The 13,536-nt window shown below is 49.0% G+C and overlaps 1 protein-coding gene and 1 pseudogene across 1 annotated transcript; both read right to left on the reverse strand.

The window, feature by feature from the left end:
• Positions 1–314: 314 nt before the first annotated feature.
• LOC125943830 (uncharacterized protein K02A2.6-like) lies at positions 315–1,293 on the reverse strand. The gene has a single exon (XM_049663362.1). It carries the CDS (start codon positions 1,200–1,202, stop codon positions 327–329), a length of 876 nt encoding a protein of 291 aa, XP_049519319.1. The 5' UTR covers positions 1,203–1,293; the 3' UTR covers positions 315–326.
• A 1,610-nt stretch (positions 1,294–2,903) lies between these two features.
• On the reverse strand, positions 2,904–4,137 carry LOC125944273 (uncharacterized; annotated as a pseudogene).
• Positions 4,138–13,536: the final 9,399 nt, after the last annotated feature.

Below are 13,536 nucleotides of genomic sequence, written 5' to 3' on the forward strand. Positions count from 1 at the left end.
GGGTAGAACGTCGAAGCTGCGGTGTTGATTGTCCCGAGGGGTCGCCGTTATGGGGACCACTGTCGAGCGTCGGACCGCTGTCGTGTAGAAGGCCCGGAGAAGGCTCGGTAGAAGGCCCTGCCGATTCAACTGCTGGTGACGTCAAGTTCGATGCTGGTGGGTCCTGATCGTTGAGCCGAGTAGGCGTGCTGGTCGAGGTGGGCTCTCTAGTGTCCCTAGAGAGCGGACCTTTGTTTTCCACTCGGCCCGTCCAGTACTGTTCCCGCCGCCTTAAGCCAGCTCCGGTTCTCCTGAAATGTACGCAGTCGCAGGTTATCAGCGTGAACTTATCGGTCCTCGTCTCCGACGCGAACAATGTACGTGCATGCGCTGCACCGCTGAGCAATTGTACCCAACAGCCATTTGTCGTCGTCCGGGCGGAGTCCTTTTACCAAAACCTGATCGCCTTCCCTAAAGTCTCTCCATGGCCCTCGTTTCTGGTCTGCGTGGAGCTTCGCCTGCTCTCCCCTTTCGCGCATGCGTTGTTCCATTTCAGGGTGCAGCAGACTCAGCCTGGTTCTTGGCTGCCACGACAAGAAGATCTGGGCCGGGGTCTCACCAGTGGTGCTGGACGGGGTGTTGCGATAACTGAAGAGAAATTGGTCTATGCGATGTTGTATGGACTTCTTGTCTCCTTTTCTTTCTTCGTCTAGTATCTGTTTAAACAAGTCCTTCTTGACGGTCTGAACGCACCGTTCGGCGCTACCATTCGAAGCTGGGTGATAGGGAGGAGATTTGGAATGACGAATTCCATTCCTGCTCAGGAATGTTCCGAAGTGCTGCGATGTGAATTGGGGCCCGTTGTCGGTCACGATCTCCTCGGGTAGTCCGTAGGCCGCAAAAACATCTCGCAATTTCTCTACCGTCTTTTCGCTTGTTGTTGCTGTCATGACAAACACCTCAACCCACTTCGAATGAGCGTCCATTAAGACCAAAAAGAAATGCTGGTCCCTTCGCGCAAAATCTAGATGAACTCGCTGCCATCTACGCGTTGGCCAGCCCCATGACATTAGTGGTACTCTAGCTGCCGCATTCTGTGACAACTGACAAGTGATGCACTCTTTCACCGCTTGCTCTATGTCTAGCGTTAAGCGAGGCCACCAGACATGACTCCTTGACAGCATTTTCATTTGAGTCATCCCTGGATGACCTTCGTGCAGCATTTCTAGAACCTTGTGTCGCAACGAAGTGGGTATAACCACGCGATTGCCCCATGTTACGCACTCTTGGTCTACCGACAGTTCGTTACGGCGAACGAAGTATGGTGAAAGATCGTCGTCTGACACATGCGCAGGCCACCCGTTCTGCGTAAAAAACAACACTTTGGACAGCAATAGATCTTTACGCGTTTCCGATCTGATTTTCCTTGCAGACAATGGAGCCTCATCTAGCACCGAAAAGAAATAAACACCCTCTGACTCCTCTGCTTTGTCTTGGAGCGGTAGCCGTGAAAGGGCATCGGCATTTTGGATTTCGCTTGCCTTTCGGTAGACCCATCGGTAGTCATACGCTGCAAGGATTAAGGCCCACCGCTGTATCCGTGCTGCTGCCATTGTAGGGATTGGCTTGCCATGCCCGAAAATTCCAACCAGGGGTTGGTGATCTGAATAAACGGAAAATTTTCGACCAAACAAAAATTTGTGGAACTTCTTTAGACCGAAAATCACTGCAAGAGCCTCTTTCTCCAGGTGGGCGTAGCCCTGCTCTGCCTGACTTAGTGTCCTCGATGCGAACGCTATCGGTCTTTCGACCCCCGCGATTTTATGGAATAAGATCGCCCCTAGTCCATATGCCGAGGTGTCGCATGCCATACCCAGTTCCTGATCCGGATTGTAGTATGTTAGTACTCTGGGGTGCATAAGCCAATCCTTAGATCTCTTAAAGGTATCCGCCACCCAGTCCGTCCATTTCCACTTAACATTTTCGCCCAACAACTCGTACAATGGTTTCAGCTCTGCTGACATGTTCGGAATGAATTTGGCATAAAAATTGAGCATGCCCAAATATGCTCGAAGCTCCTGTTTGTTCTTGGGTGTCGGCGCGTCTTTGATAGCGCGCACCTTATCATCGGATGGCTGAATGCCATTTGCGTCCAGCACGTGACCCAGATACGCCACCGATGTTTGGAAAAACTTGCACTTTTCTTTGCGCAGTTTAATGCCTCGTTCCTTGAACCTTGTCAGCACGCTTTCCACCTTTTTCCAACTCTCCTCAAAACTTTCCCCGGCAATCAACACATCATCCAGGTAGCAGGCGACTCTATCTAGGCCTCCTAGAACATCGTCCATGACTGCCTGAAATATCGAGCGTGCACTGGTTATCCCATACGGTAGGCGCGTAAACTTAAACAGCCCCATGTGCGTATTTATCGTGAGCAAAGACTGCGAGTCAGGGTGCAACTGCAGCTGCTAATACGCGGTTGAAAGGTCCAGCACAGTGAAATATTTGCACCCATGCAAGGCTACAAACAAATCTTCCATGACTGGCAGCGGATAATGATCGGTGCGCAAGCAGGGATTCACCGTCATTCTGTAGTCTCCGCAAATCCTGACCGTTTTGTCTCCTTTTGGAACCACCACCAGCGGCGTGGCCCAGTCGCTTTTTAGGACGGGAAGAATCACCCCTGCGTTCTGCCAGGCCCTCAATTGTTGGGAAACGGGATCTCGGAGTGCGAAGGGCACCAGTCGAGGTTTACAAAAGACCGGTGTTGTGCCATCCTTCAGCAACAAGCTTACTTGACAATCCGTTATCTGTCCGAGCTCTGGTTCAAACACTTCCGAGAACCTTTCAAGCAAGCTAGCTACTCGATCGATCACCACCCTACCCACACTCAATCAATCCAATTTAAGAGATTCCAACCAGTCTCACCCTAGCAACGCAGTCTCACTCTTTTGTAACGTACGCACAACGATCAGAGGCAGTGTCGCTGTCTGGTTGTTGTGCTCTACCGGCATCATCAGCTTGCCCAGAACTGCTAACGGCGTTCCCCCATAGGCGTTTAGCTTTATGCTACACGGTAACAACGGTCGCCCGGCCCAGTGTCGCTGGTAGAGAGTCTCGGGGACGATAGAAACAGACGCGCCCGTATCTATCTGCATCGGCACATTACGACCCCCGACCCGTACGTTTAGAGTATAGTTTCGGACACTCTCGTTACACGAAAATACATTCTGCAGCAAAAGATTGTCCTCACCACTACTGTCCTCCGCATAGTGCGCTGTGCTGCCGGACGACCGGCACACTCTTGCCAAGTGGCCCACTCGTTTGCAGGCGCGGCAGCGGTATTTCCTAAACGGGCACCTTTCGTCGGTGTGGGAGGTGGCTCCGCAGCGGTAACAAGCCCAACCGGTTGTTTCTTTCGCTGCTCTGGTTTCCATGTAGTCTCCCCGCGGCTGTCCCGACCTTGAACTCAGAGTTTGTCGTTGTACGGCGTGGACACCCAGTTCTTGCCCCTCCGGCTGGAATTTCTTCGTCTCGGAACGGGCTAGTTCAATACTTCGAGCTAGTTCGTACGCCTCTGCAAACGTCAGTGTGGCCCTCTTCAGAAGCTCTGCTTGCGTTATCTCGTCTTTCAGCCCGGCAACGAAACGGTCCCGCAAAGCTTCATCCAAAAATGCCCCGAAATTGCAGGAGGCAGCCAGACTTCAATTCCAACGCAAAGCCCGCCACCGGTTCTGTGTCCTGCTGAATCCGGCGGTTGAATCGGAAACGTTCCGCTATGACCATGGGTTCCGGAGCATAATGCTTCTTGAGGGCTTGAATTAGTTGCGCATATTCTTTCTCCTCGGGCTTCGTGGGAGCTAGTAGATTTTTAAGCGTGCGATAGGTTTTCTTCCCAATAGCGGTAATCAACACCAAAACTTTGAGGTCGTCGCTCACCTGGGTCGCCCGAAGGAAGTGCTCGAACCGCTCGATGTACGATTCGAAATCCTCGTCTCCGTCCTCGAGGAAGGGTTCGAACTTGCCAGCCGCTGCCATGTTGAAGTCTTCCGCTCCCAAAAGTGCCTGGCGTCTGTCGGCCGTGCGGATTCACACGGATCCCATCCTCGTCGCCACTATTATATCTTCGCCTACGCAGGGGCGAAGCCGGCAGGCAGCACACGGTGCCAAGTACAACACATGTTTATTCGGTCACACGACTAACGATCTAACAACCCCCGGAAGAAACAAGGGCGGTTGCTTATATACATGCTCGAGCCACTATCACACCAAGCATTGACGTCACAAAGCCCAACAGTCCGAGTCCGGGTCACCGCGGATAGCGAAGTGCGTCTGCGTCAGCACCACGATGCACAAACACGATAACACAACAATTACTGCCTCAGCCACAGCAGCTTCAACAGCAAAAAGCGAGGCATGCTGTTCCTTAGGTGCCAATGCCCAAACCATTGAATGCAATCATTCATTGTTTTGGGTCATACTGCGACCATGCCGACTCAGATGTGCGACGAATGGCCGCGCGTCATCCACAGGCTATCGTAGGATACTGTTATATTCCCACAAGTTTCAAGTCATTATACAATGACTTTACTGATAGCGCACATGCGCCCATCAGCTTTTGGGCAGCAGACGATGGCGCCAGCTTCTGCTTGAGACAGCCTTGCCACGTTTTGTTATGAAGGCCACAGTGCAAGATATTCATTGCAGCAAAAACGTCGTTCATCGCTGTTTGTTGATTTCCAGTGCTAACCATCGCCCGAGCGCCAAGAATGTTCACTACGAAGGAGCTGACTGTTTTGCTGTTTTTCACGCGCGGCGAGCTCCACTCGGAAACATCGCCGCAGTTTTCACAAATCGCTAGAAGCTTGACAACAAAGCCGTATTCTCGCTCCTCTGTGTCATAAGTCACGGAGCCGCCACAAAGACTGCACTTTAGATGCAAGAGCAAAGCGCTTATCGCTTCCACACTGATAACCAAAGCGTGACTCCATCTCCGCTGGCCCGTCCGCACCATTGTTGACGCTCGTACACATGTCCAATTTCCGCTTCGTTGCCGAAGTTCCCGCCAGTTGCTGGAGGTTTTCCCGTGCTTGCTTCTGCCGTTAGAGCAATTCCGCTGGCTGCACCCATAGAACACTGCTCCTGCGATAACTATCGGCCGGTGATGTCGTTAGGCTTAGCTTGCTCTCGCCAGGCCCATTGCATTCTGCGTCGCGGCCGTTGCTTGAAACCAGCGGCGGGTGGTTGTCGCTGTGTTTTTCGGCAGGATCGGAGCACTTTTCAAAGTTGCAGCACACTCACTGTCGTTTCTTGCCCAACTTGTTTCGAGTAGCAAACTTCTGACATCACGACACGCTAGTGGCATTCAAAATGGCGTCACGGTTCGCTTTTCAAGTGTGACCGCTTGCTGGAGCAGACAACGCCAGCCGCCTAAGCCAATTGCAGGACTTTATTTACTCACGTGCACTGAATTGGCGAATGGGGTCGCACACTGGGACTTCTTTTCGGCGCAGTATTTCTAAAAAAAATAGCGAATAGGGGGACGAACGAAAATGGGGCGGGAAATTGAAAAAGAGAAGTAGTTATTTTCAACGCGACCAAGATGGCTGGGACAGCATATGTCGTTCAGCAGCGGCGTGGCATGAAAAAAGCCCCCTTTTTTTATGCTTCTTTCTGTCAAAATATAGCTCGCAGTGGTTACATAAATTGATATTGCAGCTAAAATATTGATCCATGACACGGCAAACTTGGTCAGAACGTGCGGCAGTATTTGTATATTATGAAAATACCACTTTCAAGAAACCCATTTTTTTAGATTTTTTGGTCTTTAAGACGGCGTGTCCCCCTGAAGGGGTGGAGGTTGAGCCGGGCTCAATAGATGAAGCGCCAGTCCATGAATTGAGTGCAGCGGCCGGACCTCATGAAGTGGGCGTCAGCTGGGTCTGCTGTTGCGCACGCCATTGTCTTGCCCTGGCTCGGCTTATCCTGCAGAGTGCTGTCCTGTTCTTTGGAGAATATTGCCCGAATGGTCCTGATGAGTTTGGGGCGGTTCCGCTCTGACAGAGACCTCTCCGCATGTGATGTGGGCCCCTTGTTCCAACAGCTCCCAGGCGATGGAGAGGCTACGGGAGGCTTTCCTAGCCTTCGTCCACACAGACCGCAGCTGTGTGGACGTCTGTCGGAAGTCGCCCTCCGTTTCGCCTGAGATGTAGGCCTCCATGTCCTCGATCTCTGCCTGGCGCCTCAGCTGCCTGGACACCACTGCCAGATAGGCAGGCTGGCGCTGGGAGTGCACAGGCTCACACCTGTGGAGGCGATACAGGGGGAGATGGGATGGTCCTTCTTCACCGCAAGAGAGGCGGTGGCAAAGGCGACATACGAGAATAGGCTACTGAGGCTTCTGGGGGAGAATATTGCACGACAGGTGATGGCTCGCACCATTTTTTACAAGTCGACAAAATGGACGAGAAGAATGGCTGCACTGCGTCGGTGTTTTGGGTTACCGACGATCTGTCTGGAGGAGGCGGCGCAGAAGCCAGGGACCCAATGGGCAGGGGAACACGGCTTCAGGTGCGACAGAGAGAGGCAGCTGCATGGCGGAAAGCTGCAGAAGAAAAGTCGTCCCTCGAGTTGTATTGGAGTGAGAAGCTCAAAATCCATACCGAGTGCTGCTACGACAACTCGAAGGGAAGCGCATTGCTAGCGGAGGCGAGAACAGATGTCTACGCACACGCATTTGGAGAGCACGCTTCACAGAAGGGGTTTCCACAACGTGCGCCCTCTGTGGAAAGTCGGTCGAGACACAGCGTCACGTGGTCCTGGAGTGCAGTGGATGCCTTTCCACCAACCCACACACAGGCGCTGCCTACCGCACTTGGTTTCAAGACGGAGGAGATCGGGGCTGCGGAGGTGACCAAGAAACGCCTCGAGTTTTGGTGGCAGCATGCACTGCGCCAATGACTGTGCGAACATTTCTTTTTGTTTCTGAAGTTCACGAAAAAATGTTTCCGTGGTTTTTCTTTCTTTTTTTTTTCTTTTTTAAGCGGTCACGCCAGTTTGGACAGGGCCAATTACGGCGACCCTATGCAAAGGGCAGGACCACCACCATCTTTGCGGCGTGGCGAGTAGGCTCTGCACGGCTCTGCGTTGTTTTACCCGAACAATACTCAACATTTCGTGCACTGTGATCTCGTGAGCTTTTGTGCACTGCGCCGTGTCAGTCATGAGTGACGAAGCGGAGGACGTAAAGAAAAGGTGTGAGATCGCACTCGCCGTGGCGACGATCGCTTCCATGGATATAGAGCTCGAAGCTGCCAGGGCAAAAGTGCTCACCATCAAGCGTCATCTCGTTCTTAACAGCCTCATACTGAATGTTGGTGTGTTGTTTGGGAGACGTGCGACAAGGCAAGCTTGGGCTTACCCATGGTGCGCTCGTTGGTTCGAGGAGACGCTGCCGAACCTAGGCAGGCAGAACTTCCGGCAGTCATTTAGGGTGTCGAAAGCGACATTCAAATACTTGGTAGACATCTGCAGGCCCGTGATGCAGTGCCAAACAACAAATATGAGAGAAACAGTGTCACTAGAGAAGCGGGTCGCTGTTGCTTTGTATAAGCTATGTTCCTCTGCCAAGGATAGAACAGTGGCCAATTTGTTTGACTTGGCGCGGTCGACAGTGAACACTATTTACAGAGAGTTTTGCCAGACCGTTGTTGGTGCCCTTGAAAAGCAGTGGGTCAAGATGATCGCAGCAAACGAAATGGCTGACCATGTGCGGGTTTTGTGCGGTCACTGGCTTCCCAAAGGCAGTTGGGCAGCACTGGATGGCTGTCATTTTCCTGTCTCGCCACCAAAGGAAAACGCCATCGATTACTACAATTACAAAGGCTGGTAAGTGAACGAACTACAATGAGCGGTATCCGAATGCGCAGAAGCAAAAACTAATTAGTACAACTGTAAATCGAGTCGCATACTGGACAAAAATTGGCATAAAAATCTCACCAGTCTTGTTCTAGTTTGTTAATATGCACTCAAATTATCCCCCCAAACACTTATCTATAAATTCATGATGTCGCATTCGGGCAACTAATTTAGAAACGCTTTATCCTCATATCATGACTGCAGCACACATGCTTTTTACTGTTATGTTGCGCAAGTACGAGAATTATAGATACCACTCTCGTAAGCTTCATACCTCGATGCAGTGAAGTTTGCGTTGCAGACTTGGTCTTGGCTATGACGTGTATTTACTTGCATGAACAGTGTGATCCTGCTGGCTCTGGTGGACCACAAGTACCGGTTCCGCTACACTAACGTTGGCTCCCCAGGCAGGTGCCACGACGCACACATGTTTCACAACTCCATCTTGGCAAAAGCGATTCAGAAACCAACATTTCAGAGCCCAACCATTTGTGTTGGCACTTCTCTTGTGCCCCCATTGGTTTTGTGTGACCAAGCTTTCCCTCTTACACCCAACCTCATGAAACCATTCCCCTGCTCGAACCACACCCCAGCAGAGAGCAACTTTAACTATGAACTCTCAAAAACACAAAGAATTGTGGAGAACGCTTGTGGAAGGCTCAAGGCACGCTTCAGATTTCTGATGAAGCGAATGGAGTGCGACATCAGTAATGTGCCTATTGTCATAAGAGCATGCTGTGTGTTAACTAACATATGCGAACATTTCAATGATTCCGTATCTCAGCAGTGGCTGAATGAAGCGGAGTTACAGAATACAGTATATCAGCAACCACTTCACACAGCAGGCACTCAAGTTGGATGTGAAAGAGATGTCCGAGATGCACTTGTGCATTATTTTCAGCTGCATGGAGACCACTAGATGCAAAGAGTTGAGCCAGTACAAGGAAATATTTTATTTTTTCAGAAAAACATCTAAGCTCAACAAGCTTCTCCTGGATGTTCATTTGCCTCTCTCGGAGGACATTCTCTTCAGCTGTAGCTCCTTCAAGAGCTCTAATTAGCTGCTCGTTCTGCTTCAGCAGAGCATTTTAAAAATTCTCGTTCGCAGAGGTTCTCTTGCGCTTCCCCGTCCTTCTCACGGGCGCAGTGCTGCTCGGACTGGGCCTTGGCGACGGTGGATCTGTGGGCACCACTGCTGCCTCTCCATCATCGCCGCTCTCCACCATTGATGTGTTGGCACTGACAGGTGTGCCCAACTCCATTGAATAAATTTTCTGAAAAAACATACCACAAATGAAATTGTTCATATATGACCTCAGAAGCATGGGAATATTCAGCTTGACATTCACACTTGCAGTGAAATAGTAATCAGGTTTTCACAGCTGCGGTTTGTTGCACCTAATCGGTTTGCCTAATTGTTGCATTAACACAAAGTAAAAGCTAGTAGTGATGAATTCAATAATAGCATGCTAAAATAGCGAGATGGCTTTGCACACCTGCTTACACTGCATTAGCAAAATTGACGATGCCTGACTGCTTGGAGTGCGAACTGTGTTACCACCAGTGGGTGTGCTTACTTCTCTGAATGTAACAATTGATGCCAGTATGAAAAAGTAAACAATATTTGTGAGAATATTTTCTCCACAATACTGCGCTCAACTGCAAATGGGAAATCTCACTTCAACTGTTTCACTTGGGCTGCAGGCACTTTCCTGGATCAGTGACCTGTCATTGGAAGGCAAGCACCCTAAAAAATGGTGCAGCTCCCTAAAGAAGGGCCATGTTGTTGCTGCCAAGCCCGTGCCATGCTCACGCAGTTACTTCCTGCAATAACAGAGAAAGCATCTTCAAAAGGGTGACATAACTAATAAACATTAATTATTACCCACGGCGTCGCATACGGACCGCCCGGCGTTCATATTTCACGTGCTCGGGAATATGTTGATGTATTTTTGATAAGCATTTGCCCCAGAAACACAAGCGAGGCACACCCAGCTTGTTCTTTGTACATTCTTTGTTGTTGTTTGAGAGGCTGCGGGCAACTTGTTCGGGCCCATCGTAAGAGTAGAGCATACTCTGTAAACTGCGTCAACCACATGCGAGACTCGGTTACTTGCGGTTGCCCGTTGATTCCTGTGTTAACAAGGGTATAGTAGTACGTTCCCCGCTCGTACGCTTCGCCGACAGTTGTGAAACCTCAGTCGAAGATGCCGGCCATTTCGGCGGTACTTGCAATGTACAGGACGCCTACAAAAGTGGCTCTATGCCGCTCGCACATTTCGCAACAATATGCGCACATACATCGAAAACACTAGAATTTCTCTGGTAGCGTGCACTTAATATACAGTATAACGAGATGCTACTTACCTGTATCGTTGCGTCAGGTTGTCGAGTTTTGCTTGCACTTGTTTCTTCGTTTTTATAATGCCACTTTCGCGAAGAGTGTCAATTGCTGCATACACTTTCGTGTTGTGCTTTTCACTTCCGAGTAGGTGTAGGTTATCCTCCCAGAGGCGAATCAACTTCCAAGTTTCACCTTCAGTCCACATTGCCCTCGGCGGCGCAGGCAGCCTCGCTGAAAGTTCCGGTGTCGCGCACTCCATGTCTCGTGTAGAGCTACAATCTGCTGAATAGACGCGCCTAGCACTAGCAGGACAATAGGCCTATAGCCTACAGGTCGAGAGTATAGTCCAGCAGCAAGCATAAATGTTGCTGAATTGTACTTGAACGTTTATTTATCTCAACAGAACTGTTTTGAGAAACACTCGACAATATTTTTAATGCAAACCATAATTAAATTCTCAGCTTTACAACAACAAGCATGGGCACAAGAGTACTCCCTTCAGCTGCTGAGGGAGATCACCAATCTCCCTTGACCAAAAGCACCGTTAAACTCCCTTAGTGGAAGGGCGACCGTGTGACATCACATGCATCTCCCTCTAGATAAAGACGACGGTGTTAAAAGGAGTTTGCGGATGGTGTCTGACAGGGGTATTACTTCCTTTGGTGGGGTGGGCATTGTGAAGTGAACAATCAAAGTGCATGTGCAGCGATGTAGGCTGGCCTTGATTATGTCTGCAATTTGCGATGTGGTAATGGACAGATCAATTCCACATACAAGTCCTATTGGTGACTTCGTGCAAGTTCTCTCGTTTTCACAGCGAGGCCGCATAAGTCCCTAAAAGAAAATAGACCTTCAAGTCCGGCATCTGCTGCGACAATGTTTTGGCAGTAACTTATCTGCACTTTGGACGCACCATCCTGGGCGTAAATGTAGATGCAGGTATCTTTTTCCGCTGCTTCACAGGAGATTTTCCTGTTGCATGGAGTCAAGAAAACATTGCAAATTATGGTATTAGGAGTGGCTGGAGCATGGAATGGTTTCCAGTTAACAATTATCCAGCCGTTTTGTGGTGATGAATGCAGTGTCGTGGCTTCCACTTCTGTTTCACACACTGCAAAAAGGGAAGTGCAATTCCTGTCAATGTTTACCGATCAAGACGATGCATCTCCTTGTTCACTTGAGTTGCAGTGAGTATTGACTGCCGCAGAGGGAGTAAGCGATTTGCTCAGAAGTTAGTAAATGGACAGCAAGAACCAGATTCCAGCAAAGGATTGTGGGGTATGGTGTTTTCAGCAGTCACTCCCGGTTCGAGACCTGTCTGCGCCTTCGCTTTCTGCTGCTTCCGTCAGCACTCGCGGTTGCTTTTCTCACAAATTTATTGCAAAACATTTTGAGTGCTGTGTTCATTTCACAAGTTCATTTTGCCACTTGCAGCATAACGGCATTGGCTCATTCTCAGTCCAGGTGATCTGGACCATACCCTGTCACCCAGTAGAGGTTGCTGAAGCTCATGGATGTTGAGATGAGACCACATATGCCCAATATAGGCTGGCTTCCTCCAGGGCCTCATCTGTAGTTCATGGGCTTCCACACAAATGTTGAGGGCAGCTCTTACTCTCTCCTTTAAAACTTCTGAGGTTTATGCAAGCTGAACCTGCAATAGCAAAGACCCTAGAAGAAAATGGAAGATACATTGACTTGATGGGTATTACTTTGCACCTATGTGAAGGGATTATATTACAAAACATTTAAGTTCATTTCATTGTGATGTAACATTATTAGCTGGCATTTGGTACATGGGACTGCTACCATGAGAACCCACACAATGACCAAGGGATGCAGTTCCACACAAGAAAGCAAATTGTATTTTTAAGGGTAATATAATCTTCGCACAGAATGCAAACAATGTAAGAAATTCTGCAGGTAAAAGAACAGCGGAACACAAACCGTGAATGTGACGCAATATATGGCACAAGCAAATAATTCTAAAATTAGTCTTTAAACAAAGGCCAACCAAATAAATATGTTTACTCGAATAAACTCAATGTTTTTTTGCCGTCAGATGCTTTCAGGCGAACCGAAGTTTCCACTCGATGTCTGCAACTTGCTCTCACTTTACATTTTCGTTATGATGCAATATTGCAAGCTGTGTCCTACAAGAGAACAATAAATCAATTAACTTTGCAAGCACTATGCAAAACATGTAAGCACACTTCAGCAATGACTTTTGTGCCAAGTAGGGAAAGAAAGTTCGTATACTGGGGTCGAGCCACTCCTTATGAGGCAGTTCATTGTGGAGGCACCGATGATGTTGAAGGTTGCTTTCTTTGGATGGTCCAAACACTGGTCTACGAAAAGCAGAATCTTCTGGTTAAAAGATATTGCAATATCTTTCAGAAACATCTTTTGGCCCAACCAGCCCACTACAATATCACTCTCCCTCTATTTTCCCCCTCTATCCCTATCCAATACATGCACACACAGGCCTGTCTCTCCACACTGCCTACTCTTTCACCCCTCCTATATTTTGTGGAGGAGCTGCTTTTTCTTTGATTTTTTTAAATGGCTGAATAACCGTATTCTCTTCAAATATGCGTGATACATTTTGAAGTCGGTAGGAAAGGAAGGAATAAGGATGCATATGGTGACTTTTCTGAATGAGTTTTCAGCAGGAGATCCAATTCCTGTGCATAGGCCAGTGACAAGTGTCTGAAGTTTGCATAGAGCACATAACTTCGGCTCAGTATTTTCCAGCCTTTCAATAAGAATGCCTCACCTTTAGGCAGCCTATGAATTTGTTGTCTGGAGCTAAGGAATCTAGGTATTATTTGGCTAGATAATCTGACCATGTTCTGCAGGACAGATATGGGGTCTATTCACTGAGCTCAATCTGGAAGGCAGCAACGGCATCCTTGGGGCAGCCATGCCATATTGTGGGTCGTGTCAATTATGCATGGTGTCAGACAGATACCGGAGATACCCCACAAACTTCTTATGACAAGTGTTGGATAACAAGTGCTTTGGCGTGGAGATGCTCTTAACATGTGATGAACTGCCTCACGCTGTTTGCGTGGAAGGCCTGCTATTTTTGCTACAAACTCACCTTTGCAAATACTTGCATTCTTGGCCACCATAGCAGAAAGTTTGCTTTTCAAGCTTGTGGTGCAGTTGCTGAGATTCACTACCTTTTGTTTTACTAGCTTGAATCGTTGAGCTAGGGCTTGACTCTTAGACAGCTGTACGCCCATACGTAAAGCACGCGACTTTCTCGTCAGAAGCAGCTTTCGTGTTGCCTT

The sequence above is a fragment of the Dermacentor silvarum genome, chromosome 3 (assembly GCF_013339745.2).
Source record: "Dermacentor silvarum isolate Dsil-2018 chromosome 3, BIME_Dsil_1.4, whole genome shotgun sequence".
NCBI classification, from domain to species: Eukaryota; Metazoa; Arthropoda; class Arachnida; order Ixodida; family Ixodidae; genus Dermacentor; species Dermacentor silvarum.

What these genes read in the sequence shown, in the direction of transcription:
- LOC125943830 (XM_049663362.1), bottom strand. Translation starts at nt 1,202, where the DNA reads ATGCTGCACGAAGGTCATCCAGGGATGACTCAAATGAAAATGCTGTCA.